This window comes from Monodelphis domestica, chromosome 2 (assembly GCF_027887165.1).
Source record: "Monodelphis domestica isolate mMonDom1 chromosome 2, mMonDom1.pri, whole genome shotgun sequence".
NCBI classification, from domain to species: domain Eukaryota; kingdom Metazoa; phylum Chordata; class Mammalia; order Didelphimorphia; family Didelphidae; genus Monodelphis; species Monodelphis domestica.
This window is the reverse complement of record NC_077228.1, coordinates 199335680-199363327: the sequence shown is the minus strand read 5'-3', so window position 1 is coordinate 199363327 and position 27648 is coordinate 199335680. Positions and strand designations below refer to the sequence as shown.

Genomic DNA, 27648 nt, shown 5'->3' with positions numbered 1-27648 from the left:
TTTAGATGGGAATTCCTGCTGAAGGATGAGGAGGCTGGGCCTTATTTTCCCCTGCCACCCTTCTCCCAGTTCCTGAAGCTCATGGCTCCATCAAGACAAAGACAAAAGAAAGCCTCAAAAGAAAGCTGCTGACTTTGCCTTAGGCAACTAAATTTATTAGCAAGAAAAAATTATTTGCCAGCTCTGTGCTGACCAACAAAGTACACTGTTAATAAAGGATAACAAATCTGTCACTTAATTCAAAAAACATACCTCAAGCAGTTACAACTAAAAATAAAGTGGATTTTTGTTTTAATTTAAAAGCCTCAAAAATAACAAGCAATATGTTTTTAAACATGTAGTAGACACAATATTGTCTATTATACAATATACACTATACACAAACAGGATCTGAATGGGGATATGGGGTGAGAAAAAAAGTGGAAGGGGAGGGACAGTATGTTTTTATGTATGTGAGGGTTCTTTAAAAAAAGATTCTGGATTCAAATTGACATTTTACGTTATTTAGAAGTGAAAAGTCTATGGAGAGAAAAAATGTTTTTCTGTTCATCATTGTCCAAAACAAAAACAAAAACAACCCCCTAAACCTCCCCCAACCCCAAACTGAAAAAGAGGAATGGGGGAAGGGGAAAGATAAGGAAAGGAAGAAGGGAGCAATTAAATAAAATTATTTAAAAGCGCACACAATACACAGTGTTCATTATCTGAAGTAGAGTATAAGGCAACGTTCTTCATAGAAAAACAGGGAAGATCAGGAGGAGTCTGTGGTTATATATATTTTAAAATATAAAGTTGGAATGTGCTGGAAGAAAGTATTTTGCTTTTTAGGGGGAGGGAGGCAGGTGTCCTTCCCACTTTCTCTGTGGGTGGCCCTCGAATGGGGGCTCTGGGACAATGTCCCAAGTGTTCTTTATGTTGCTGCCATGCTGCCCTCAGGTGGGAGTAGGGTATGACAGACCCACAGGAGAGAGGGTAGCACGGGGGATGTGTCTCCTTTCTGACTCCCCTGCCCTGGGCCACATCAGTGCTATGGGATGGGAGAGGAGAAAAGAAGGGGACTCTCACTTGGCTCCTCGACGGAGTGAAATTCATGTTTTTCCTTTGGAAATAAAGGTTCCCATTCGTCCTGGTTTAGAACGTCTCATTGTACATGGCCAATGTCCGGGATCTGGGCCAGGAGCTTATGGGGGAGAGAAGAGGGGCTGTTGTGGCAGCCAAATGGCTTAGGAAGGAGGAAACATGGTTACTGAAGCCCCTCTCTCCGAGGCCCGAAGTCAGGGAATAAAGGGGCAGGGAATCAGCCATGGTGTCTCTGACTCTGGGGGCCCCAGGCTGAATTGGAGTCAAATCTGCAGGGCCTTCCAACGGCTGCTGCTGGCTTTACAAATTCTTTGTGACCAGATGGGTCTTGTAATGCTTGGTTAGGTGGTCACTCCTCATGAAGCGCTTCTGACACTGGGCACACTCGAAACGCTTGTCACCTGGAAAGAAGAGAAGCCTGTCATCCCAGCACCCTACCCTCCAGATCATTCTGCTCCTCAATAGGGCTCATCTCTCAAAGGGTTGAAGAGGGCCCAAATATCCAAATGAAGATGCTGCTACTTTTATCAGCTCTCACTTCAGGCCCTGATGTTAAACTGGCTTTAGAGACTCTGCTCAGGGAATACTGTTTATCATATCAAATCCAATTGTTCAATCCAGCCATTGAGGCCACTTCAATTAACCTTATTTGTTCCCAACACAATTTTTTTTGTCACAAATTAATCCATTCTCAAATCCCTTGTATATGATTTGTTCATCTTGGAGTCCATGCTTTTGGATGATTCCCTCTACCTCCTAACTGCTTTCTACCATCTATATCCCTTCCTTCAAAACAGAAGGAAAATGTTTCCAGTTTTGACTCTGCCCCTTTCTAATCTCTTCAGCCCTTAAGATATTCAGTTGGTACTCAATTCTGGCCAGGTTATTTTGTGAATGTGCCATTTCTTTGACACTTATGGTGCCCTCTCCTACTAATGATCAGGCCTCTTATTTACCCAAAAGACTACCTCATGTGCATGCATTCTCCTGGAAGTTAGGTCTGCACAGAGAGATGTTTCCTCTGCAAATTCTAGCCCCCTCACAAAGTAAATCATAGTATCACAGACATATTAGAATTGGAAGAGATCTTTGAGGTCAAGTCCAACCCCTCATTTTATTTAATTATTTAAAAACTCTTACCTACTATCCTGACTTTAAGATAGAAGGGAGAGGGGCTAGACAAACTGGGATTATGTGACTTGCCCAAGGTAACAGAGCTAGGAAGTGCATTAGGCTAGATTTTGAAATCAGATGCCCAGTGCTCTATCCACTGTGCTACCTAGCTGCCCCCTAAACCCTTTCATTTTATAGCTGAAGAAACTGAGGCACAAGGAAGGTAACTGCAAGGTCAAAAAGGCAAATGCCAGGGATGGGAGTAGATCCTGGATCCTTTGCACTGAACCACCCTTCTCCCAAGATTTTGGCTCTTTTGATGTTGTCCCTTGCACAATAAGACTGGGGTGCATGGGAATGGTGGGAGTTGGCCAGGCCAGGGATCTGACCTGTATGGGTCCTTGCGTGCCGCTGGAGTTCATCGCTACGAGTAAACCTCTTTCCACAATAGACCCAATTACAGACGAAGGGCCGCTCTCCAGTATGCAGGCGCACATGGGCACGCAGCAATGAGGTCTTTCGGAAGGTCTTTCCACAGTCAGGGATATGGCACACGTGCTTCTTTTTACCCTGCTCTCCAGACCTAGAGATTGGTTTGGAGGAAAACAGAAGAAATGAAGGGAAAGTGTGAGGAGGGAGCAGGAGAGAAGCATGGAATGGGGGGGAATAAGATGAGATAGGAGAAAGGGCAGGAAGAGCAGGGCAGAATGGGGGCAAAGATGAGACAGATGAGAAAAGATGGTCTGAGAGTCCTGTTACTCACGACAAGCTGGTGGGCCTCCAACCTTCTGGGGCACAGGGTGGGCTGGCTAGGGTGGGAGGGCCCAGGCTCTCTCCAGACCTTATCTTAAAATTACCTTTTCTCCCCATCCTTGCAGTTGGGACAAGTACAAGCCATTCGACGCCTCTTCTCCCCAGGCTGGACCTCTCCTGCCAGAGCCTGTTCCATCTGCAGCTGAATCTGTGTAGGACTCAGGCCACTGATGGTCAGGTTGTTCCCAGAAACATTCTGGACAGTGAGCTGCTGCTGCCCTGAGGGAGGGGAAGGACAGGACTCAGGGTGAAGGAAATAGGAGGCATGTGGGAAGGCCTAGCCCTAAGAATGCTCCCACCTGCATATGGAACGCCCCTCTCACTTCACTATACTCCCCTCCATCTGGGCCCAGAAAGGCCCTCACTGTATGGTTTCCCAGGAGCTTCCATCCCCGAGTTCCTTTGTAACACCCCTTCTCTCTCTAGTTGCAGGAAAGGCCTCAGGGATGTACATCCCTAGATGTAAGAGAAGTTCTAGTCAATCTGGGAGCTTGGGAAGAACTTCTGAGGCAGATGTGTTACAATACTCCCGTGTGCGGCTGAACCAGATTAAAATGTCAATGGGACAAAAGAAATAAAAATACAATAAAGCACAGGTAATGCTACAATTTAAAGCTAAGTTGATATGGGGCCCACAGGGATCCTTATGTATGGACCAGTGCCCTGCCACCCCATTTCTACTTTTGTCAGCATGAGTTGACTGACCCTGAAGAAACCATCCTAGGCCTGGAAGTGGGGCAGAGATGCTAATGACCAGTCTGTGATGATCAGGAACATCAGGAAGAACTCCCCCTTTTCTGCCTCCTCTTTAGGAGGTAGGAAGACTAAAATATATTCACTAAACTTCTTAAGGAGCTGAAGAAACTGAAAAGGCTTTTATCAGCCTGAAAAGTCTTTTGCTTTGTTACTGAATTCAGTTACAAACGTTTTCCTGGTCATTGGGTAACTATGTTAGTTGCATCAGGCCTTGCTCAAATCATGTCTGATGAGGGTCTTCCTTTTCATCCCTAAAGTTCTATTCAGCCAATTAACCTCATCAGACTCCAATTATTCCTTTACCCCAATTTTCCCCAGCACTTAGATCCTCAGCTTATAGCACATTCATTTGGAAATGTTTTGAAGGATTTTCATGTGTCCGTTCTCCTCAACCCTGAGGTGTGCCACTACACCCTAAGGACCTTTTCCATTTGACTTATAGCAGAAACTTTCCATGTATGTTGTCTCCCCTGTAGAATGAGTTCTGTGAGAGGAGGGACTGTCTCCTTTTCTATTTGTGCTCCACACATACTAAGCATTTAATCAATGGTTTTTCATTCATGCATCCCTTTCTCCATCAAAGGAGGACTCATCACAGCAACCCCCCCCCCCCCCCCCAAATCAGGCAGCATTGTTGAAAGACTGGCAGATTAAAAGGCACACAGAATCCTCTTACCTCCAGTGTTGGTGATCGTGACAGGCACACCCTGGACCTGGACACCATTGATATTGATGGTCTGCATAGCTTGGGCAGCAGCAGCCAGCTGGGCTGCATTCAGGCTGATGATGCCTCCAGCAGGAGCAATCTTTGGCAGGGGCCGTTCCTTTCGGGAAGCAGCAGTTGAGTGCTTTTTACTGGTGCCACCCAAGTGAGGGCCCCGGGCTACAGGGCTGCTACTACTAGAGGTGGTGGAGGCAGCGGGTACTGTCACCGAAGGGGGTTCTTGTAGGAGTATTGTCTGCAGCTCCCCTGAAGGCATTCTGATGTAGATCTGGGTGGGAGTGAGAAGAAAGAGGGTCAACTCAGCAGCAGAGAACTTACTTCAAACAACAGGCATGGGCAGGGCTACACTAAGTCTGTCTTGAACTAGCTCATCCACTAAACCACCTAGCTGGCTGGCCTGCTCACACCTTAAAAGTTCCTCAGTGAGCCAATGCCCAATGCTGTCAGGCTGGCTAACAGTGAATAGTCAACAGAAACCAAAATCTTCTTTCTCCATTGAGAACAGTGCCTGGCACATTGCCGTACATGTTGTAGGTGTATAAGTCATGTGTTAATTTGAACAATTTAATGTTCTTAATCAAATCCCCCAAAACAAACAAAAGAACAAAGACTCACAGAATTCTTTCAGTTGGAAGGGGCCTTAGAGATCCTTTAGTCCAACATGTTCTTATTAAAGATGGGAAAACAGAGCCCAAGGAAGGTTAGCAGGCTTATTCAGTGACGTTAAGGAGGCTGTGTTCACACCTCAATTGGACAGGTTTTTCTGGTGTAAATTTATAGGGGACTGTTGTCTCATTGTCAAACATCAACCAAGTAGAGTAAGGGCAGATACACATACCGCCCCTTACAGGGAAGAGCTTATTTGAGCCTCCCTTAACATAGTATGAGGGGGTTACTACAGATAAGGAAAATGAGCTCCTAGAGAAGTCACTCCTTTGAGGTCATATAACTAGGAATGGCTAGAAGTGGGATCTATACCAGGTCTTTCTTACTACAAAGCTAGTACCTATTCTATATGATAGCTGCTGTACTCTCAAAAGATGGTCAGAGAATAGGGTGTTCAGATTAAGTGCTATTTAGTGTAAAATATTAGCTACTAGAATCACTAATCCTGATGTTTTAAGAATTTTCTAAAAATCCCTCTTGATAATAAAATCTTCTTATGAAAGAATTAAAAGTCTGAGCGAAATATGCAAGTACAGATATGCTAAAATCTGGTCTTTCTCATTTTCAGCTGAGAAGTAAAACTGATTTCCTATTTTGAAAAGGAAAGGAGGTATTTAAAGTCTTTTGTTCTGAAGTACAGTTCTAATTTTATAAGAAAACAGCATCAGTCTTTGGATTTCTAGGAATGAGATCTGCTCACCATGTTGTATTTTTGAACCCACAGGTATAAGTGGAGTTAGTTTAAATACTGACTTACACAAGATGAAAGTTCTCTGGGTGGAGTGGCTTAAAACTGCTGATTACTGCTAGTTGTAACTAAGGACCCAACCCAAAGCATCAGGGATCCACTATTAGCAACTTCTTCTATTATTTGTTGGATCTGAACTCTTAGAGAATAGGAGTCATATTTATGTTTCTGTTGTTAAATGAAAATATGATTCTGCAGCCTCCCTTTTCCTTATCTTAGTTTCAATTCTAAGACAGAAGAGTGGCAAAAGCTAGGCAATCAGGGTAAAGTGACATGCCCAGGGTCAGGTAGCTATTAAGTGTTTGAGGCCATATTTGAACTCAGGAAGATGAGAAGTTCTTGATTCCAAACCCAGTGTTCCATCCACTGTGCCATCTAGCTGCCCCTTTCTATTCTTAGTATATTAGAAATGTTTGACACATACATAGTAAATGATTGATAAATGTTTGCTATTTACTAATAATTGTTTCTTGTTCCCAGACATTAGGTGAACCTTTAATCTTGACATACATGGTCAACTCTTAGGATTATCTTATAGATTTTCCACTGTCAACTACTTATATCAATTTTCAAATCCCCAGCATGTTTTAGGGCTGATTCTCCCATACCTCCCATTCATTCATTCATTCATTCCCTTGACTGTCAATCATTGGAATAAAATTCCCTGAGTAAATAAGACTTTAACGCTTGGCTGCCAATTCTATTACAAAAATATTACTGAATCTAGTTAAAAGTGTAGTAAAATGAGCTTTAGGACTGGAGTCCCAAGTAAATAGTCCTAAGTAAAATAGTCCAAGTAAAAAATTCCTAAGTAAATAGAGACCCTGTTTTATTGCTTCCTAACTTGGACAGTTTAAAGATAGCTACTTGCAGCTAACAACAGTCAAGACTACTGATCTTTGAGACAAAGATTTGGATTTGAATTTCTGCTCTGACATGAGTTCTATGGCTTCACGTGTGCCTGGACAAGTCTAAGAACAAAGTCTATGGTATGAATCTATTATGTGCAAGACCATACTTATACCCCCCAAATGAAAGGGCCCCTCCACATTCTGTAACCTAGCACAACTGTTTCGATGCCTCATCCTGTGATCCAATGATCTTTCTAATGTCTAAGTAGATTGTAGACTCCTTGAAGGCAAGAACTATGTACAATTTTCCTTTAACGAACACTGCCAATACATACATTCCCAGAGTCCAGGAATGTGTTAAAGACAGTGTAGTTACTCAATACTTGTTGAACTGAACTCAATTTAACCTTATGTCCTCCCACGATAAGTTCATGCCAATTCCTTCTCCCTATTTCTCTTCACTGACCAAGGACTGGGAAACTTCCTCTAACCTTTTCTGGCACTACAACAAAACCTCACACCCTGACTACTTCAAAATGCATTCATCTGTTGCCTCACTTCCCAAAAGTCAAGCTGATGCTCTGTGCTTATAAAAGCTCACTTGGAAGGGAAGTACCCCAGGTTTTTAATCCCCAATTATAAACTAATTCAAATGTTCCCTGCAGGGGAGGGCAGGAAGGGGGCAGAGACAGATGAAGTCAGCAAGGTACCTGAGTCGGTGTTGGCTCAGGTGTTTGAATCTGAAAGTCTTGGGAGGGCTTCTGGGGGACAGTGGGGAGTGTAGCGGAGGCTGCCTGCACCACTCGAAGGGCCTGTTGGGGGATCTGTACCACTTGCTGCTGCTCCGCCTTGGGGGGTACCACTTGCACCTGCTGAACCATGGCAGGCTGGCCCCCTCCAGGACTCTGCACAATGAGGAGATTGTTCCCTGCCTGGATGATGTTGTCTGCAGTCGTCTCAATCAGCACAGTCTCTACTTGTTCAGCAACTGCCACAGCCGGCTGTGAGGAGGTAGAAACGCCTTTTTTCCTCATCTTTTTGTTCGGCTTGACCAGTGGGGCAGGGGTGCTCTCAGTGAGCAGCTGAGTTGGGGTGCCAGAGTCTGGGGTGCTCACTAGGTTGTTGACAGGCAGGGTGAGGGTCACATTGCCACCACTACCTGTAAGCTTCACCATGCCACCAGAGCCAGCCTTCTGGATGGGGGCGGGCTTGATTGGGACAGGCTTGTGGCTGGATGGGGAAGGAGTGATAATGGCTTGGTTGGTGCCAGGGATGATTTGGATCTGGTTGGTGAGGTTAGGCTGGACTTGGATGGTCTGCCCACTGCCTGCTTGAATCTGAGGAACTGCTTGGTATTGAATGTTGGCACTGGATCGGGCTCCTTTGTTGATCATTGTAGGGTTCTGGATAGCAAACACCAGTTGACCACCTGGGTAGGATGTACCCAGTTGTGAACCTTGGACTTGGAGTATGTTTCCTTTTGAGGATAAAATCCCAAAACTGTTCTTGCCAGGGCTAAGGGGAAGAGGGGCAGGCTTGATGGGAACAAGTTTCCGTGGTGTGGGCTGGGGGGGAGCAGGAGGGGCTACAGCAGCTTCTACTGCAGGTGGACCAATTTTGCTACATGTTGCGGCAAGTAGGGCTAAGGGTGATGGTTGAGAGTCCTGCAAAGACCCAAGAGGAGAAAAAGAGTGAGAGTAAAGAACCTACTGTTGCCCCCCTCTTCCCTCTACCCATTTCTGTTCCTCATCTTTGCCTCTCTCTTCTCTAGGCATGTAGATCCACAGCTGGAAGGAATTTTAGGTCACCTAGTCCAACCCTTTCATTTACAAATGAGAAAACTATGACCTAGAGAGGTGGAGTGATTTGCTTTTCCTTCCTCTTTAGGTGCTCTTCTTTTGCTATATCCCCGGGCAAAGCACTCTTTAGTATGGGTGGGCAAAGTTTGTCAGGGCTCCTTCCCTCTTCCCTGTTGGCTTCCCTTCAATCAGAACAGTGAAGAATATCTATTAGGAAAGACGTTGGGATAGAAGCTCAAAATTAATATTCTATATTTTTCAAGGGCAAAATGTCTTCACAGATCTAAGGAATCCTTCTGAAAGAATTCTTTGAAAGCAGCACAGAAATGTGATTATTCAGAACAAACTAACTTGGGGGGGGGGAACCCCAGCACTCCTGTTTTCCCCATCTCCTTCTCCCTTGTGCCTTTGTCTCTAACACAGGCCCCTCAACACCCTCAGATCTTCAGCTCTGTTAGGGAGGACAATGATGGCCAAAGGTTTAGCCAGCCTACCACTAGATGGAATAGATGAGAATGGAGGAAAAAATAAATATTTTCCTTCCTGGTATCCAATAATGCCTACTGCATATGTTATTATAGATGCTGCTTAAGAGGGATCCAGCTCCCAAAGACCAATAAGTAGAACTAGCTCCCCTACAATAGAGTAGATGGTAATTTGGTGGGAATGACTTTTCCAGGACCTATTCTCCTATAAAGACACTCGGACTTGGTTTGAGGTGGCCAGCTACATTTTCATCCTGGTTCTACACCTCACTCACCATGTGGACTTAATGAAGTCACTTAATCTTTCTGGGTCTCAACCTCTTTACCTAACAAATGGAGATAATTATTTTTCTTCCTGTTCTTATCTAGGAATGTTGTGAAACTGGATCTTATTATACAACTGGGTACTTCTTGGGACATTATGTACAATACAAGCCCATTGAGGCAGGATTTCATATTGGTTATAAGAATGTTTGGGTTCATGCAGGCCCCTCCCTCTCACCTGGGCAGTGGAGGCAGCGGGCTGCAGGTATTCACTGGGGCTGACGGCAGCAGTGGCAGCCATACTGGTCTGTTGATCTTCTGCAAGGAACAGAAAGAAGAGTGAAAAAGAGGGCTTGCAGAGATTTCTGGCCTTTGTGTTTGTTTCACTCATCATATCGACCGCCCCCAAATCATGACAGTGAAGACAACCCGTTGGCAAGGACTGAGAAAGCCAGACAACCCTCCTAGCCGTCCTGATGCTCCTCTCATCACAAAGCACAGGCCTTGTCTCAATGGACAGCTGCCTCTCCCAGGATGCATGAGATTCCAGGCCAACATGAAGACACCCAAGTGTTCTGTCAGATGGGCTCTGCTACCCAGAGACACTGCCTCCCTCTGCTGGACAATGGCAGAAGCACAGCTCCTATCAGGGATGGAGACAGACTAATTCTGAGGAAACTCCCAGCTCCTCTGCTAGACCTGACTTCAGCTCAAGCTGGGTGTCTTGCAGAGGTCAAGTGCCCAAAGATCATGCTGCCAAGATTCTTGCAGGGCAGAGCACACCAAGGGCCTTTTCAGTTGTCTCTAGTGTACAGAGTATGGCTCATAAAAGAAAGGGAACAAAACAGGCAATTTGACATCTTGGCACCAGTTTCCTAAATATCATCCGGGGAACGACTGAGACTGGAATATGGCAATAGAAGAGAAGAACTTAAGAAACAGATCTAATAGTAAGGGTGAAAGAACAGTCTAAAAATCACACCTATCAGTGCCACTGCTGTGGGAGCACATTAAAGGACAGATGTGGACATTTTCCTAAAACAAACTACAAAGCTGGATCATAGGATCACAGGCCCACAAATCTAAAATCAGAAGGCACACGAGGGATCAAAGGTCATCTTCTGGATTCCCACAGACAATAATCGGCAGAGTCAAGTTTCAAACTCTGGTCCTGCACTTTTAAGTTCAGCCCTCTTTCCAATACACCACGAGGCCACCCCTGGCACAGAAAACAAGACTGAGCAGTGAAGGGAGCCTTTAGCCAGACAGAATTTATTATGTATCTGCCATGCCCAATGGTGCTGTGCTGGACTCTGAAAGGGACAGAAAAATAAAACAAAACCCATGACCCTTGATTTCAAAGATTCCCCAGTCAGAAGTCCTAATTTCTCCAACTTCCTCTTAATCACCAAATCACTATGCTGAAGATGGCGTTTACTCCTTGACCTCTGAGAGGGAGAAGCCCTCTTTCCTCTCCTGAGCTCCACTCCAGCACAGACCCCTTGATGATCCATCTCCTGGATGCCTCAGAGACATCTCCACTTCACCAGTATCCCAAACAATACTTATTAATTGCTTGTAAACCCCTTCCTGCTAATTTCCCTACTTTAGTCATTCTTAACCCTTTGTTCTCACTTAATCTCCATCAGCAATCTGTTCCCAGGTCTGGCTAATTTTACCTCCACAACCTATCTTTCCTCCACCCCTTTCTCTTCCCTTCCTTCTCTTCCTCAAATACTATTTCAGGCACATATTACCTCTCACCTGGACTGCTGCAACTAGCCCATCCACTCTCCTGCTCATCTTCCACACAGCTGTCAAATTGATATTCCTAAAGCATATGCCTGATCATGTCACTTCCCTGCTCAGGAAGCTTCAGTGGCTCCCTATTGCTTCAAGGATAAAATGAAACTCCTCTGTCAGACACTTAAAACTCTTCTTAGTTCAGACTTATTTGCCATTCCTCTCCCTCATGTTCCAGACAAACTTGCCTCCTTGTTCCCCATACATAACACTCCATTTTCTACTTTTTTGTTTACCCGCTTATTTCCATCTCTTGGAATCCCCTGCTTCAACCCAGGTCCACCTTCTATAAAAGCCTTTCTTGATTACCACAATTGTTAGGGCTCTCCCAACCCTAAAATTCCTTGGCACTTCCTAATTTACTTACTTGCCTACATTTCCTCCCAGGAGAAGTAAGCTCCTGGAGAGTTGATATTGATTCTTTGCTTTTGCCTTTGCATCCCCAATACCCAACACAGTAAAGGGACATAGTAAGAAGTAAATTGAGAGGTCAGCTAGGTGGCTCAGTGGACAAAGAGCTAGGCCCAGAGGTGGGATCTAGATTCAAATCTAGCCTCAGACTAGCTGTGTGACCCTGGGCAAGTCACTTAACCCTCATTCTTCTGCCTTGGAATCAATAGTATCAATTCTAAGACAGAAAGTAAGGGTTTAAAAGGAAGGAAAGAAGGAAGGAAGGAAGGAAGGAAGGAAGGAAGGAAGGAAGGAAGGAAGGAAGGAAGGGAGGGAGGGAGGGAGGGAGGGAGGGAGGGAGGGAGGGAGGAAGGAAGGAAGGAAGGAAGGAAGGAAGGAAGGAAGGAAGGAAGGAAGGAAGGAAGGAAGGAAGGAAGGAAGGAAGGAAGGAAGGAAGGAAGGAAGGAAGAAAAGAAATTGAGCCCCTATCCCTAAAAGAAATGGGACTGACTAGGGGTATTTACTATGGGAAGAAGAGAGATGTAACATACTGTTCTGCACTGGGAGAATGAGATGGTTAAAGAATGCCAAAGACACATGCCAGGCAAGCCATGGGCCCAGGTTGGGCTAGGAGTCAGAGGAGGAATGGCATGGAGATACTGGGAGTAAAAAAAAAAGAAGGGATATAAAGGGGACATAGATGACTTGGAGACAACAAATACTGCTAAAAGAGGTAAAGTCTGTGTATTTTACAGGCAACTTTAAAGTTTCTTTTCTAGCAAGTTGGGGATCAGGACACTAGAGATTCTCCTTTTCCTCCACTTATATTTATAGGGTCATGTCGAAATTATTTTAAGTGGACAGGAAATGTGAGATCCTTTATTATTAAATGCAATCTAGCAAAATGCCAAGACAGAATAAAAAAATAAACCCTAAAACCTGGCAAATATTAATGTGAGCCCCTCCCTCCTTATCTGATCTCTATGGAGAATAATGCTGTCACATTGGCTACTCCTAATAAAACCATGAGGAAAAGGTATTTGTTTCCTAGGACTTGGCAGTGGCCAAAACAAGTTGCCTTCAAAGGTTAAGACTATAGCAGGTTGGGGCTGCATGGTGACTCAACAGTGAGCCAGGTAAAATTAAAAAATATATATAAGTTTAAAAAAAAACTACAGCAGGCAACTGCATCTTTTGGGGGTCTTAATCCCCTAAAAGTAGAGTATCTCATGAAATGGTGAACAGAGAAAGTCAGATAATTCTCCCTCAGCAAGTTACTACATTTGATTTAATTCCTACAAGGAACAACTGATTGCTGAAACTAATGTGGAAGAAACCTTTGAAGAGACTGAGCATATCATTTTATAAGTGTCAGAATTGAGAATGCTGGGCAGAGTCAGAAATATTTTAAAGAGTACAAGAAAAAGTCAGAAAGATATAATATCCAGGCCAAAGGAAGGAAGGAACATTTAAGAGGAAATAGATCCTTTACAAATTCTGACAGCACAAATTATCCTGATAAGGAAGAAAGGGATGGCAACTATAAAACTTTCCACAAAGCTTCCTGACAAACTGAGGTGTTTATATAGAATGTACCCAAAATGCAAGATGGGCACCTGCCAAAAGGCAAATCTAAGAGATCTGTACAAACTGATGAGGACTGTCTGGCTTCTGAAAAGTTTTTCAAATAACAAACATGGATTGCTGAAGAAACACTGTTGGGGGGAAGAAAGTTTGTTAACAATCACAGAGAAAACAACTTCCCCATTCCTTTTTTGCTTTCATCTTCTCCACCAAGGAGAATGATCAGCAAAAGGGTAAAACAGATATAATTATTGAGGGAATTAAAGCCCAAGGTGGGAAAGAAGATGGTAAGAGATCAGGCTGCTTTAAGTAGGTTTAAGATTCCAAGTCCAAATGAATTACATTCCAAGGAACTAAAACACATTCTAGGTGTGACCATGGAAACACTGTCAGTAATCTTTGAGGAATTATGGTGAAAAGGAGAGGTGCCAGAAAGCTGGAGATGAGCAGATGTTTCCAAAAAGGAAATAAAGGTAGATTTCCCCAGTATGCAGACTGATGACCTTTTTGTCAATGCCCAAGAAAATGTTACAATGAATTCTCTAAAAGATAGTATGTAAGTCCTTTGAAGCATGGATTTGTTTCACTAACAAGTCATGCTAAACTGGTCTTATTTCCTCTGATGACAAGCTTGCTAGTCTGGTAAATCAGAACACTACAGATGTAGTATATTTTAATTTTTGCAAGGGCACTTGACAAGTTTCTCATGATTTTATTATGCACAAGAAAGAGAAGTGGAGGTTGGTACAGTGGGTGGATTCACAGGTCTTTAAGTACTATGTGGATGTTAAGTAATGATGATGTCCCAGGTTTCAGGACATAGTCCTGTCCTGTTCAAAATCTGTATCAACAATGAAGACGACAATATGATTATAAAATTTACAGGAGACAAAAAGTGGGAAAGAATAGCTGGCATGTAGAAGGGCATAATCAAAGGTCAAATACATCTCAACAGTATGGCATAGTGGGCAGACAAAAAAGGATCCTCAACAGGGATCTACACAAAGTCCTATGCTTAGAGGTAGGTATATGAACCAACAGCTGGACATGACCAAGAAAACTATCTGAGAATGCAACATATTAACACAAATATAATGCCCATAAGGAGGATACTAGCAATCATGCTTTACTTACTGACCAGACCACACCTCAGAAATTATGTTCAGATTAAAAAAAAAAACCAAAACACTGACAAACTAGAGCACATCCTGAGGCCTGTGACTAGGTTATTGAAGGGGTCCTAAAATCATGTTACAGAGGGAACAACTGAAAGAACTGAGGATGAATAACCAAGAGAGGGAGTCAGCTAGGTGGTACAGTGCCCAGAATCGGGAAGATTCACTCATCTTCCAGAGTTCAGATCTGGCCGTGTGACTAGCCGTGTGACTCTGGGACAGTCACTTAACCCTGTTGGCCTCAGTTTTCTCAACTGTCAAATGAGCTGGAGAAGAAAATGGCAAACCACTCCAGTATCTTTGCCAAGAACGGGGTCACAAAGAGCTGGACATGACTGAACAACAAACCAAGACTTAAAGATATGCTATGCCTTCACATAACAGATAACAATGTAAAAAGAGGATTCAATTTATTTGGCATAGCTCCAAAGAGCAGGAATTTATAGGGAGGCAGATTTCAGCTCTGTATAAAAGGAAACTTTTAAATTTTATTTTATTTTTTAATTTTTTCCCATGGTTACAGGATTTATGTTCTCTCCCTCTTCTCTTCCCACCCCACTCCCAGAGTTGACAATCAATTTCACTGGGTTATACATGTATTATCACTCAAAACCTATTTCCATATTATTAATTTTTGTCATAGGCTAATTTTTAAAAACCAAAACCCCAAATAATTTACCCATATAAACAAGTGATAAGTCATATGTTTTTCTTTTGCATTTCTGTTCCCACAATTCTTTCTCTTAAGTCCCTCAGAATTGTCCTGGATTGCATTGCTGCTAGTAGCAAAGTTTATCACATTTGATCGTCCCACAATATTTCAGTTACTGTGCATAATGTTCTGGTTCTGCTAATTTCATTCCACATTAGTTCATGGAGGTTGTTGAAGGGGAAACTTAAACATTAAGAGCTTTTGAAATGAGCAGCCTTATGACGGAGTGAACACCCTATGACTTCAAGCAGAAGCTAGATGGCTATCTCTCAAGAAAGCTCTGGAAGGGATCCCTGCAATGGGAGGGAAGCTGGATTAAATGAAGCCTTCTAAGGTCTTCTTCACCTTTAAACTTCTACATTATTGATAACACATACATTCAGTACCACCATATTGGCCTTCAGGGGAATAATGAGAAGGCAGTGGCTGCTGTCTTTGGCTCAAGCTCTCTTTGTTAATAATAGGGAATGATTCTGCCTGGGATTTTCTTATTTGGTGAAACAAATACAGTAAGAGGAGTTATTCCAGGAGACAGGGTGGCACAGTGGAATCAGCACTGATGCTACATTCAAAGGCTTTAAGTTCAATCCTTTTTCTGGCACTTACTACCTGTGTGACCTAGGGCGAGTCACTTAACCTCCCTGGGTTTTCAGTTTCCCTGTCTGTAAAATAAGGAGTTATACCATCTGGTCTCTCAAGTCCCTTTTATCTATGGCCCCATGAGTACAAAAGACAATGACGAGTGATCTGCCCCTCACTTCCTGGCTGTCTAACTCCCAATGCCCTGCCCTTATCGCTCTTCTACCCTGGAACCAATACACAGTATTGATTTTAACACAAAAGGTAAGGATTTTTATAATTAAAAAACAAAAGTGACCTGACCCCCTCTAGTTCCACATTTCTTAGTTAGCTTTTGCTTTGCTACCTTATAAATTAGTGCTCAAAAATATTTGGAGACCAAATTGAAATCAATTAGGGGAAAAGCTGAATTTCCTTTGGACACCAACTGTGGATTGCTCATTCTTGAAGCTATACCATTTCATTGTGGGTCATATCCTTTCTAATTTGTTCTCGAATGAGCAAATACAGGTGAGTTGAAATAACCTCACAAATGTTTGCAAATGCGTCTCTCTGGGTCACCCAGGGCTTTGGGGCGCCTATAATGATAAGCCTTGGTCCAGGGAAAACAAAACGATCTAAAATGATGCATTTCCAGCAGACATTAGAAAAGGAACAAAGGTCTAAGAGAGAAAAAAGAAGTTAGAATTGCAATACTATGGCCCAAAAACATTTAAATAGGTAATGCAATCTCAAATTGGAGCTATGACACTGGATCTGAGAAAGGCTTAGATTTCTCTTTATGCAAGCTTATTTTTTATAAGAAATGCTAATGATTACTGAAACAATCTTTGGCTTTTAAAAACTTCTTTAATAGCAGTCATTTTGTTTTTATTTATTTACCCATTTATTTTTTTGAAGGAGAGGGAGAGCTCATATACCCATAATTTCATTGTCTGAAGAAACTCTTAGTAATAACCTGCATTTTAGAGTCTTATAAAGTTACTTGGGGATATTGAGAGCTTAAATGATTTCCTCAGGGTCACTTAGGCCAGTATGTGAACCCAGAGATAGTATTTGAACCCAGGGCTTCCTATTTTCAAACAAAAAATTAATGTACTCTTACCAATGACATATTTAGTTTTAAAATAGGTCCAGCAACAAGTGTATTTAGTAATGTTGTTTAGTGGTGCTACTTGTATCCTGAAATGATAAAAGTGCCTCCTTTTAGAATTCTACAGTTGAGACTGTTCACTGGTCCACTTTTGCCTTTTCTCCATTATTATGCATATATTGTGCTGTCTTCTATATTTTCTTCTCAGGTTTAAGGCTGGAACCCTCGAGTATAAAACCTTGAACATGGTACCTGCTAAATATAGGTTTGTTGAATTGAACTGAGAGGGCAGAGGATGAATTAACAAGACTATGTCAAGCTCTAAATATGGCAGCAGCCAAGTTGGCAGCTATGGATTTCCTCCTGGAGTATCTTTTCCCTATACCAGAGAATAATTTAATTCTCAATCCATCAAAAACTCCCTCTTCCTTTAGTATTCCTGAAAGTTCTAGTATCTAACTTAATGATCACAATTATTCTCTGGGATGATTTAGGTCCCAGGTAAGGGGAACAAGAGCAGAGTCCAGGAGAGGACCCCATATCCTGAGATTTAGCACTTAGCATGCCTTCCTCTATTCTTCAATTTAATCATACCACTTCAGAGACCCTCTCTGGTGCCAAATTTAAAAATACTTAAGAAAAGGAAAGGGGCAACTAGGTGGCTAAGGAGAGAAATAGCCAGGTCCAGAGAAGGAAGGTCCTAGGTTCAAATATGACCTCACATACTTCCTAGCTAGGTTATCTTGAGTAAAACACGTAATCCCCAGTTGTCTAGTCTTAATCGCTCTTATGCCTTGGAACTGATATTTAGTATCAGTTTTTAAGACAGAAATGGTTAAAAAATAAAAATAAAAGAGAGAGAATAGGAGAGAGAGAGAGAGGTATGAGGAAAACAAACAAAAAGCATTATGGGAGAAAGGGCTTTTTCTAGCCAAAAGCATGAAAAAATTTACCCGCTGGGTTAACTGTGGGAAAAAAAAATCTTTATAGCAAATTTCTCTGATAAAGGTCTACTCTCTAAGATGGAAAATGAATATAAATATATAAAAAGATCACTCAGTAGATAAATGGTCAAAGGACATGAATAGGAAGTTTTTAAAAGAATATAATCTATCAACTATAAGAAAAAAATGACCCAAATCATTACTAACAGAGAAATGCTAATTAAAATAACTCAGATTCTGCACCATACTCATCAACTCAGCAAAGATAATAAAAGAAAGAAAAGTAGTCATTGTTGGAGGGACTGAGAAGGTCCAACTTGCCAGAAAGCAATTTGGAATTGTACTTCCAAATTCAATAAACTGTGATACCCAGTGATAAATCAATACAAACATACCCCTAAAAGGTCAAAAACAGAGGGTGAGATGCTCTATATAAGAGAATATTTACAGCAGGATTTTTTGTGGTAGCAAAGAACAGGAAGCAAGGTAGGTGAAAATAAATAAATGTAATTATTGTGCCATAGTAAATGACATTACAAATTCAGAACTGAGAGAATTTATATAAAGTGAGTAGAAGCAGGGTAACTATTTACAGTGACCACAGTGATGTAAGAGAAGGAAACTGAACAACTTCAGAACTCTGATTAATACAAGTCAGTCATGGTCTTGAAAGGCTGATGACACATTCTTTCCACACTTCTTGAATTTGAGAATGAGACATACACTTTCAAACATAGCCAATGTTTTTATCTGTTTTACTTAATTAACTACAAGTATTTGTTAAAGGGGAGGGGACTTCTACTAGAGGGAATTAGGCAGAAAGAACTGAGGGATAGAGATAATGAAGTTAAAAAAAGAAGCAAGAAAAAGAGTATTAAGGAAATATTAAAAGTACATGGGAGAAAGAAGGAAAGTTCTGAAGGAGATACAAACTGGGCAATTTTGTTACTAACATGTGAAATTTAATATATTTTTAAAATTCCATGTAGTAAAAGTTCAGAATCACATACAATTCTTTTTTCTGCTCTTTGAATATTTGTGTTTTACTTTACATGTCTGTACAAAATTCTTAATTAAAAAAGAGAATTTAAAAAATTCAAGTTGTGAATTTCATCTTTGCTTTTATGAGTCAAATCCATGCCTAGATTTTCTCCCTTCATGCATTCTGATCATCCTGGTGATGATCTGGGGGATAAGAATGGGAAGAAGGCATAAGTATGACATTTCCTCTGGAGGAATTTCTACTGCTTGCAACATTCATTCTGCAGGATATTTTGGTCAGCTTGGCCAGGCCTGCTGCCAGCAAAGCAGCTTCTCAGTCCAGAATTTTTTTGTGACTTACTTAAGGGATTTATGGCTGATGGGGAAGAACCAGGCTCTGGCTGATTCTTTAAAATAAAGTTGGACAATTGAAGCAGTGGAGAAATGAATCCGTAGAGCTAGTTTGGATGGAAAGAACAATCAGATGAGCTGTTAAAGATTCCAGATTCAGCCTACATACTATTCATAGGCAACACAGAGTCAATTTAATAAAAAGTTGAGAAGCTATTCAATAAACACATGCAAAAATGGAAGTGATTTTATACTACCAAACATAAGAATGCTGAGGGGCTGGGATCCTTCAGCATAGCAGGCCAGGAAAGCAATGTAAATAAATAAAGATCTTGTCTTTGCAAAGATAAGGAAGAAAATACCACCCTTCACATGACCATTTGTAAATGATACATACTTTAACCCCAAAGCCAAACTTTCCCATGTGGAGACAAGTTTCCTTTAAGAAAAGGAAGGAGAAAAAAAAAACCAGACAGAAATAGATTTCTCTAGCCATGTGCCCGTTAACTAAATAAAGTAGTTGGCTCCCTGGCTAGAGTACCTGGTGCTAATCTGAGATTCTCTTCTGCCACAGATCAGTTAAACTGTATTCTATCCCTGTCCCAGAAAGAATAACCCCCTTATCTGAACCAGTCCATCTCACAAATGGCATTGTCTGCAAACTAAATGGAATGATTCAATGCAACTAAACCAAAGTGCTAGAAAAACAACATATGTCTCATTTTCACATAGCAGAAAATCTATCTCCACCCCCCCCCCCCTTCATATAATACATATTTTGGGAAAGCTGTTTTCTAGGTAAATTAAGAGTCAGGAGTCCTGATGGATAGTCTACCCAATACAAATAACTCACCTGTCTATTCCTACCCCATTCATTTCTCTCCAGCTAATGGGAGACTCTTATTTGTGGGTTTAAATGATGTCTGGGTACTGTTCATACTGAAGAGGAGTCAGTAGAAACCAGGCCAGGAAAGGGGGTTAGCACTCAAGCTCTTTAGATATGATGGAAACATTCCCCCCACAGGGTATGGGAAACTGTAAACTGTTTTCAACAAAAGATGAGTTTCCACTGGGATTCTGCCCTGAGGGACAGGAGTGAGGAATAAGAGAAATAGCTCTTTTTTAAGGACTAGGATTAGGTAGGGCCTTCCCAAGTCCCACTATCTCTACACTCTTATTTGTGATAATCATTCACTCATTTACCTATGGCAAGGATAAATTTATGCTATGTGAGAGATTCCACCTACTCCTCAGAAGAGGGTAATGATTTATCTTTTTACATTTTGATGAACTAGAAAAGATCAAGTATCCACTAGGAATAATACTCTACTCCAATTCACACAGAAGCCTGTAGAAAGGAAGATAGTCTAAGAACCAATTGAGAAGAAAGAAAGGGACATCAGAAAAGGAAGAGTTAGGTGCATGTGCACCCCTGGACCATATAAAGTAACTCTGTAGCTGAGATGCAATGGATAGTGGAAAATTAAATTTTGGAGTCCAGTGAATCCTATTCACTGTCATAAAACAAACAAGTCACCTGGGCTTAAGTCTCTGTGATACAGAATGTGAATTATGGCAGTGAAGCTTCTGTTTAAATGACATAGATGATTCTAACGAATGAAATAAAGTGAGAGCAGGATGTGAGATCAACTGAAAAGAGGATTTTAATAGCTATGTCTGCGTGATCTTCTCATGACTCAAACAACTCTGGCACCTCAACACTGCTTCCAGCTACTCTTTGGGTGTGAACTGAAAGGCAAATAAACTGGACACTCAGCAATTTCAAAACCCCTTGCCTTGAGCACAGCTCATCCTCCAATGGCAAGGCTGCCCAGGGGCCTATGGTGATGAGGGCCTCTTTAAATACCCATGTCAGAAGAATCTGAGAGTCTCTTGGAAAGAATTCTTTATTAGGCCATTTTAGACAAAAGGTAGCAGGAGCCTGGCTTTGCCCAAACTGGGAAAGATAGTCCCACAGCTGGAGGGTGGGGTTGTTTTTCATTCTCTCAGGGAAGCAAAGAAAAGACCATTTTATGCCCTGGGAGTCTGTTAATTAGAAAAGATCTACTACAATCCCCACCACTAAGAACACCTCCTAGAAAGAGCCAGATTTTTTGTATCATTTCTCATTCCCTTCTCTATTCACATTGCTAATGGCCAGGAACTAGAAACATTCATTTCCCTCTCCATCTTATTCATTCGCTAGCCTATGTTAAAAGACCTTTCTCTTTACCCTAGGGTTTGTAAATATTGCTCACAAGCAATAGCTGGCTCCCAGAGATCTCCTGAAGGAATATAGAAAGTTAAAAAGAGTTCTTCTTTAAGGAGGAAAACAGGTTTCATTTCAAGAAAAAAAGAAGGTATAGGCACTCTGGAAAAAGAAATAAAGGCAAAGAGAACTGATATTTCCCCACAACAGATGTAGAAGCATTATAGGAAGATTCACATCTATTAGGATACACCATAATCTTTTTGTTTTCTAGCACAGCTTGTGTCTAGAGGCTGAACTTTCCTAATAAATAGGTTGTTTGGAACAAATCCATTTACCAGCCAAAAGAGAGGCCCAAGATTTCATCTCCTTACAAACTCAGAAACAATTATCTGAGTTATTGAGCATATATTTAACTTCAAGCTAGTAGCCCAGAGGGCTTCAGAGTATACAATCTGTCCTGCCCACCACCTAATCATACAAATACAGATTACTGACTACTCTAGCACTTCAGCCCCAATCTATTAGCCATACTCTACAGAGACTTTAAAGCAATGCTTCTCAACTTTTTTCATTCTGGTCTTCTCCACCAATAAAAAAAAAAGGCAGGGGGGATGGGGGGGGGTAGAAGAGAGAAAAAGTTCTCAATTTTAACTTTCCATGACATCTTGTGATTGGAAGAATACCAATCATGGAAATCTGGTAGGGGTGTGTGCATTCCTGGAATAAGTAGGGAGGATAGTAGGCCTCTGAAAAAGCTTGTGCTTGTTTAGGGCGATTGTGACAGAATCAAAGAGAAAGAGAAAAAAAAAACACCACACATATCTGTGCCCAAGCTGAGGATGTTCGAGTTCACAAGTTTGCTGCAACATATTAGGACACTTTTATGACACTCTAAAGTGTTGTGACATGCTGGTTGGGAAACACTACTTTAAAACAAGTTTGCCAATAGTCATTTGTACACAGGGAAGAACTATTTAGGACAGGCAGGTAGATTAAAAAGTAGCTATTCAACTACCACTGACCCTGTAAGGAAGGGTGGGATGGCAAGCTGGTTATCAGGAGGGTTTACAGGTAAGCAAGAATGGAACCAAACACTTCACACAGGTCAAATGATAGTTATTCCACCCATTATATTCTTGCTGTCATTAGTCTCCTCATCCTTGTATCTCTGCATGGTTGCCTCACATCACCATTCCTTCAGTCTCTATTGACAGGCTTGCATGGGACCAAAACCTCCATAAAAGATTAAAAGAAAGAACGAGTCTAATGGGCTGCCAGGAGAGATGCCAAACTGTTCCTCTTGGAACCAATTCTTTATGTATTTTGGCTCTCTCCCCCTGGGCAAATAGTCAGAAGAGGTAACTGATAAACTAGCTGAACAGTGTCTCCTTGGTAAGAAGCATGCCTTTAACAGTCAAATGACCTGCTCTCCAAATCTATAGTTGGGTCAGACCAACCCAAGTAAAAAAAAACAAACAAACAAATAAAAAACAACAAAAAAAGAATTTTAAAAAACAACAAAAAAACCAAAGAGGATAAGCATCTGCACAACCAAGTGGAAGAACAAGAATTAGAAAACTTACCAATCGCCCCAGCCAATGAGAATCCATTTCCAACAGGTATTAACGCCTGTTAGAAGCGACTGGAACATTCACATCAGCCCAATTGGTAGGTTGTCTGACAGATTCGCCCCCTTCATTGCGCACAAGAATTTAAAAACAAAACAAGATACTGCAGTTATCTTCATTATTCCAGAAAAAGACTTTCTTTGCTTTTTCTTTACGCAATTGTTCCCTTGGTCTGGGCTCTACCACCATTTCCTTCAAAGCCTCTCTTTGACAACCTAAACTTTCTTGCCCTGGAAGAAGCCTTGCAATCAGCCAAAATACCAACTCAACTTTTGGCCCTCCACGGACATGCAGCCCCTTAGGGGGAACCACTAGGCTGCCGTCTTAAACAGGGCACACTAGAACTCCCTGAGACAATCAATCATCTCCCTTCATCCTGCAATAAAGCCCATCAAGAGAAAGAGGTGTATGGGGGAGATTGTAACAGAACTATCTGATTCTTACACCGGGAGACAATCCTGCTGGAGCAAGAAGTGACCTCAGAAGAAAAGATGAGCTTCAGGAAAACACAAGCTAAGTAAAGCCCGACTATGGCCCCCTGGAAAAAGTTAATTAAAAAACGATTCAACATGACAGCGCACTGAAATCGAATCCAAGAAATGCAATGAGGGCAGGTTTTCAATGGCCTGGAGAGACACAGGTTTGGGGGTGGAGGGACAGGGGTTTTGCTGGTGGTTTGTTTCGTAAACTAAAATGAGAAGGGAAGAAGAGAAGCCAAGGACCGGGATGGAAGGGCAACGTCCACTTTATTTTTCTTTTTCAGGGCCCCCTAGGGAGGGCATCTCCCTACCGGCTTCCTTCCAGACCCCTCTGCCCTCCCTCCCAGCTAACGCCCAGGGCGCTGGGCCGATCCGGGGCCCGAAGCTCCCACAGTTGCGCTGGGAGCCTTTGGGGGCTTTCGGGGGTGTCTGGTGGGAGCCTCGAAGCCCGGGGACAGCTCGGGGAGGTCACTCCCCGTCTCTCCAGGAGAGATGCATCCGCCGATTCCCGCAGCTCCCACGGGTGGGTTTGGTTCGGGGCCTGCCCCTATGCCCGAAGGGGAAGCTTCGGCCCCGCCCCGCCCCGGGGACCCGGGGGTGCCCGCTCCGGAAGCGCCGCCCTCCGGCCCAGCGGGCTCCGAGGGGGCGGGGAGTCGAACGCCCCCTTCCGGGTGCCTCCGCCCGGCCGGCCAGCGCCGCTCCTCCTCCGGGCGGGAATCCTCCCTCCCCCGTCCCCCCCCTGCGGCCGGGCCCCGGCGTCGGGCCCAGCCCCTTGGGGGAGCCCCCAGCCCCGACCCGCCCTCCCCAAGGCCCTCAGCCGCCTCCTCAGGCCATAGGGGGAAAGAAGATCCCTCCGGCAGTGGCCGGGACCCACCGCTCATTACGACATCTTCCTCCCTGGCCTCCGCCGCCTCCGCCGCCGCCGAGAGCCTGACACCGCCCGCCCCGGGCCCGCCAATCCCTGTGCCCGCCACCGCCCGAGCGACGGCGGCCCCTACCAATGAGAACCCGACCCACATAGGACCGACAGCCCTCACGACCAGTTGCCTAAAGTCTTCGAGAGCGACGCTGAAATTTACCAATTGACTCGTGAAATTTCAATGATGGACAGACTTGCCTACCTATCCGAAGTCAAGTCGAGAATGAGTGACAGGAGAGCTAACCAACGATCCACGAAGCAAAGTCCCGCCCCAAATGAGGTTGACGGACGGCGACAGGAAGCCTGAGGGGGCGGGGCTTATCTTCCAAGTGTCTTCCTATTGGCTTCATTTGACCTTTCTCCTCGCTTCTAACCCCGAAGTTAAGAGGATTGACCTGTCCTAAAGCCAATCAGAAGCCCTTAGGGATAAACTACACAAATAAGCCAAGTAGCCTGGGACACAGCTGTTTGCTGAGGTCTTTAGTTTGAAGGATGCGGTCGGCCCTAGTGCAGCCACATCCTGGCCAAGCACCCGTAGGTCTGCCACGCCCCGTAGTCCTCTTGCCTCCGACGGGGGGGGGGGGGGGGGGGGGAGGGTAAAGGGGGGGCGGGGTAGGATGTGAGCTCAATTAATGTACCACGGCAACATCTCTATCTCCGCAGGAACTGGACAGCCTGCGTCCCTATCCACCACCGGGGGTGGGGGTGGGGTGGGGGATGCTGCAGGACCAAGAGGGGCTCAGAGGCAACAGAGCAGTGGATAGAGTGCTGGGTCTAGTAAGGAAGACCTGAATTCAAATTTATCCTCAGACACCTTTTAGCTGTGTGACCTTGGGAAAGTCATTTAACCCTTGTCTACCTCAGTTTCCTCATCTGTAAAATAGAAATAATAATAGCATTTACTTCTCGGGGTTGTTTGTAAGGACCAAATGAAATCGTATTTGTAAAGTCCTTCACAATCCTTGAAGAACAATATAAATGCTAGCTATTTTTTATTACCCTCAACACTGGGGGTGCTGCCACTGATTCAGATCTCCCCACCCCAAAAACCAACATTTAAAAATTGACCTCTTTTTCTTTTCCTCTTAGTACCGTAATTTCAGAATACACATAGTGTAGATCTTGGTTTTTTTTAAACAAACCCTCAGACTCCAACCACATAAGAAAATCTTCTATGCAGTCTTTACTTCTTACAAAACTCATCTAATAATTTCTCTTCCAAGAAACTTCCTCTTATTAACAAAAGAGGAGGAAGAACGTACCTTTCCAAAAAATATTTTTTACTTTCCCCAGCTTTCTCCAGACTTGCCCTCCTGGCAGGGAGGCCCAAGACAAGGCTTTGCCAAAAGATCAAACCTGAATTCCCCCTCCCCTCAGTATACCCTTTTTGCTTTCTCAATTGTCCTTCCTCCTACCTGCTGCCATCTTCCTGGAGCCAAGGCTTGGAGTCTGGTGAGTCAATGCTCTTGTTTTTTCAACATCTGCCAGGGTCGACTCTTCCACTCTTGTGTCTCGTATTTGCTCCCAAAGGGTAGCCCCTTCTTCTAACCCGCTTCTGGTTCCCTGGGTTTTTTCTTTTTTTCCAGCCCCATCCTTCCAAATCTCCACTGTCTTCTCTGCTGACTCCCTAAATTCATTTGAGGGTGAGTGTGTCCTTTCATGGCTTTGTGCCCCTCTTCTATAATTTCTCTTTGCTGCTCATGCTTTTCCCTTTAGGACTCTGCCTCTTAACCCACTTCTGTTCTTTGCTTTTCCCTTCTCTTTGCCTGCTTCTGGAGGGGCTCCCTTACTTCCCCTTTTGTGTAGAGTTACTCTTTGCTCTGACTAAGCCTTTGGCATTCATGTAAGGAAGCCCCCATTTCTGAGAGTGTTGAAGTTGGGATCAGCAGTGCATACAGAGGAAGGAAGGAAGCGACCCTTCCCAGGGAGAATCTTAACTAATGAGCAAGACCAACCATTGACCATTATAGAGAAGGTTACAATCCGTCAACTGTCTTTCTTGATAAAGACGAATGTGTATTCTATTTTAAGTAAAAAATATTTTGCCCAGCCTTTGCTGGGTAGCTAGAGAAGAATCTCAGTCTCTGTGGATCCCTTGCATTCATCTGCTTTTATCTTTCTGTCTTTCCTATACTGAGGCTGGTTTCCCTAGAATTTCCTGATTTCTCTGGGATCTGGTGATCTAGCCTGAGAATTAGGCCTTTGGGACAAAAAGCTGGATAGAACCTAAGAAGATCATTTAGGGACCTATCCTCTAATTTTATAGAGGAGGAAGCTAAGATCCAGAAAGGAAGTAACTTGCCCAAAGTCACGCCCAATGATAAATAGCAGAACTGAGATTCAAACTCGTGCCCTCTGACTCCAAATCTCTGTACTCTTACCCAATCCTCTTTGCCTTTCAGAGATTCACAGAATTCGAATGCTGGAATCAACCTCCTCAGACATCTAATCCAACCCCATACATGAAAGGAAACCCCACTATAACATACCCAACAAGGCCAGCTTCTGCTTGAAGACCTCCAAGGAGGGAGGGCCCACCATGTCTTGAGGCAACCTATTCTACTTTTACACAGTTCTGTTAGCAAGTTTTTCCTGACACGGAACCTAAATTTGCCCCTCAACACGTTCATCTGTCCTTTGGGGGCAAAAAGAACAAGTGTAGTCTCTCTTCCACACGACAGCTCTTCAAATACTTGAAAACAGCTACCATATCTTCCCTGAATTTTCCATTTTCCAGGTTAAACATGCCCTATTCCCTCAGTAGGTCCTCCTCATAGGACATTCTTTCCTACTGTCTTCCCACCTCTGAGCATTTTCTCTGCTAAATAGCTACTCCATCTCATGGGGAATCAAAGGAACTAATGTAGCCTACCATCCCCTGGTGCTGCTCTGGAGCAAATGCTGAAAAGAATTCAGACATAAGACTAGTTCATGAATGGTTGGGGGTTTGGGAAGTTTTTTTTTACCCCACCCTCAGCAATCATCCAGGATTTCATCCTTGTCTTCTACCAGCATGGAAAATGGAGAAATGAGGTGCTGCTCACTCTCCCTCTAAATACCCAGCTGTTCTTCCTACTTTCTGTCACTTCCCCTCATCCTTTCCCTTGATGCCCACTGACACTGTTCCTCCTATTTATTTACAACTTCTGTAACCCTCAACCCTGTTCTTCTGGCTCTGGCTAATGGCCCCTTACAAACTGCCACAGAACCTTCAGAGAGAGACATTCCAGCCACCCCTCCCCCTCCTGCTCCATAGTGTAGTGGAAAGAGAGGTGGATTTTGGAGCTAAAGGGCCTGGGTTCAAAACCTGACTTTTCCACTTATTACTTCTGTGGGACTTGAGCTGTATAGACAATCCTCAGATTCCTTATTCATAAAAGGAATTCTCAGCTTTCTAGATGGACCCCAGCTTCCTTATTTATAAAATAAGTATGTAAAATAATTGGGGGAGATCACACTAGATGATTTCCATGGTCTTTTCCAGCTCCATAAATTTTCT

At 43.2% G+C, this 27648-nt stretch overlaps 1 protein-coding gene across 5 annotated transcripts; it reads right to left on the bottom strand.

The window, feature by feature from the left end:
• Window positions 1-129: 129 nt before the first annotated feature.
• Window positions 130-27320, bottom strand: SP2 (Sp2 transcription factor). Of its 5 annotated transcripts, none has more exons than XM_056816840.1 (8): window positions 24105-24184; window positions 22707-22816; window positions 9538-9617; window positions 7462-8415; window positions 4439-4754; window positions 3051-3225; window positions 2583-2776; window positions 130-1481 (listed from the first exon to the last, which is right to left on the bottom strand). In XM_056816840.1, the coding sequence occupies exons 3-8, from the start codon at window positions 9598-9600 to the stop codon at window positions 1381-1383; spliced, it is 1803 nt and encodes a 600-aa protein (XP_056672818.1). In that variant the 5' UTR covers window positions 9601-9617; window positions 22707-22816; window positions 24105-24184; the 3' UTR covers window positions 130-1380. The 5 variants fall into 5 exon arrangements, with proteins under 5 accessions (XP_056672818.1, XP_056672817.1, XP_056672819.1 ...); XM_056816839.1 differs by lacking the exon at window positions 24105-24184 and adding an exon at window positions 23196-23864; XM_056816841.1 differs by lacking the exon at window positions 24105-24184 and adding an exon at window positions 23542-23864.
• Window positions 27321-27648: the final 328 nt, after the last annotated feature.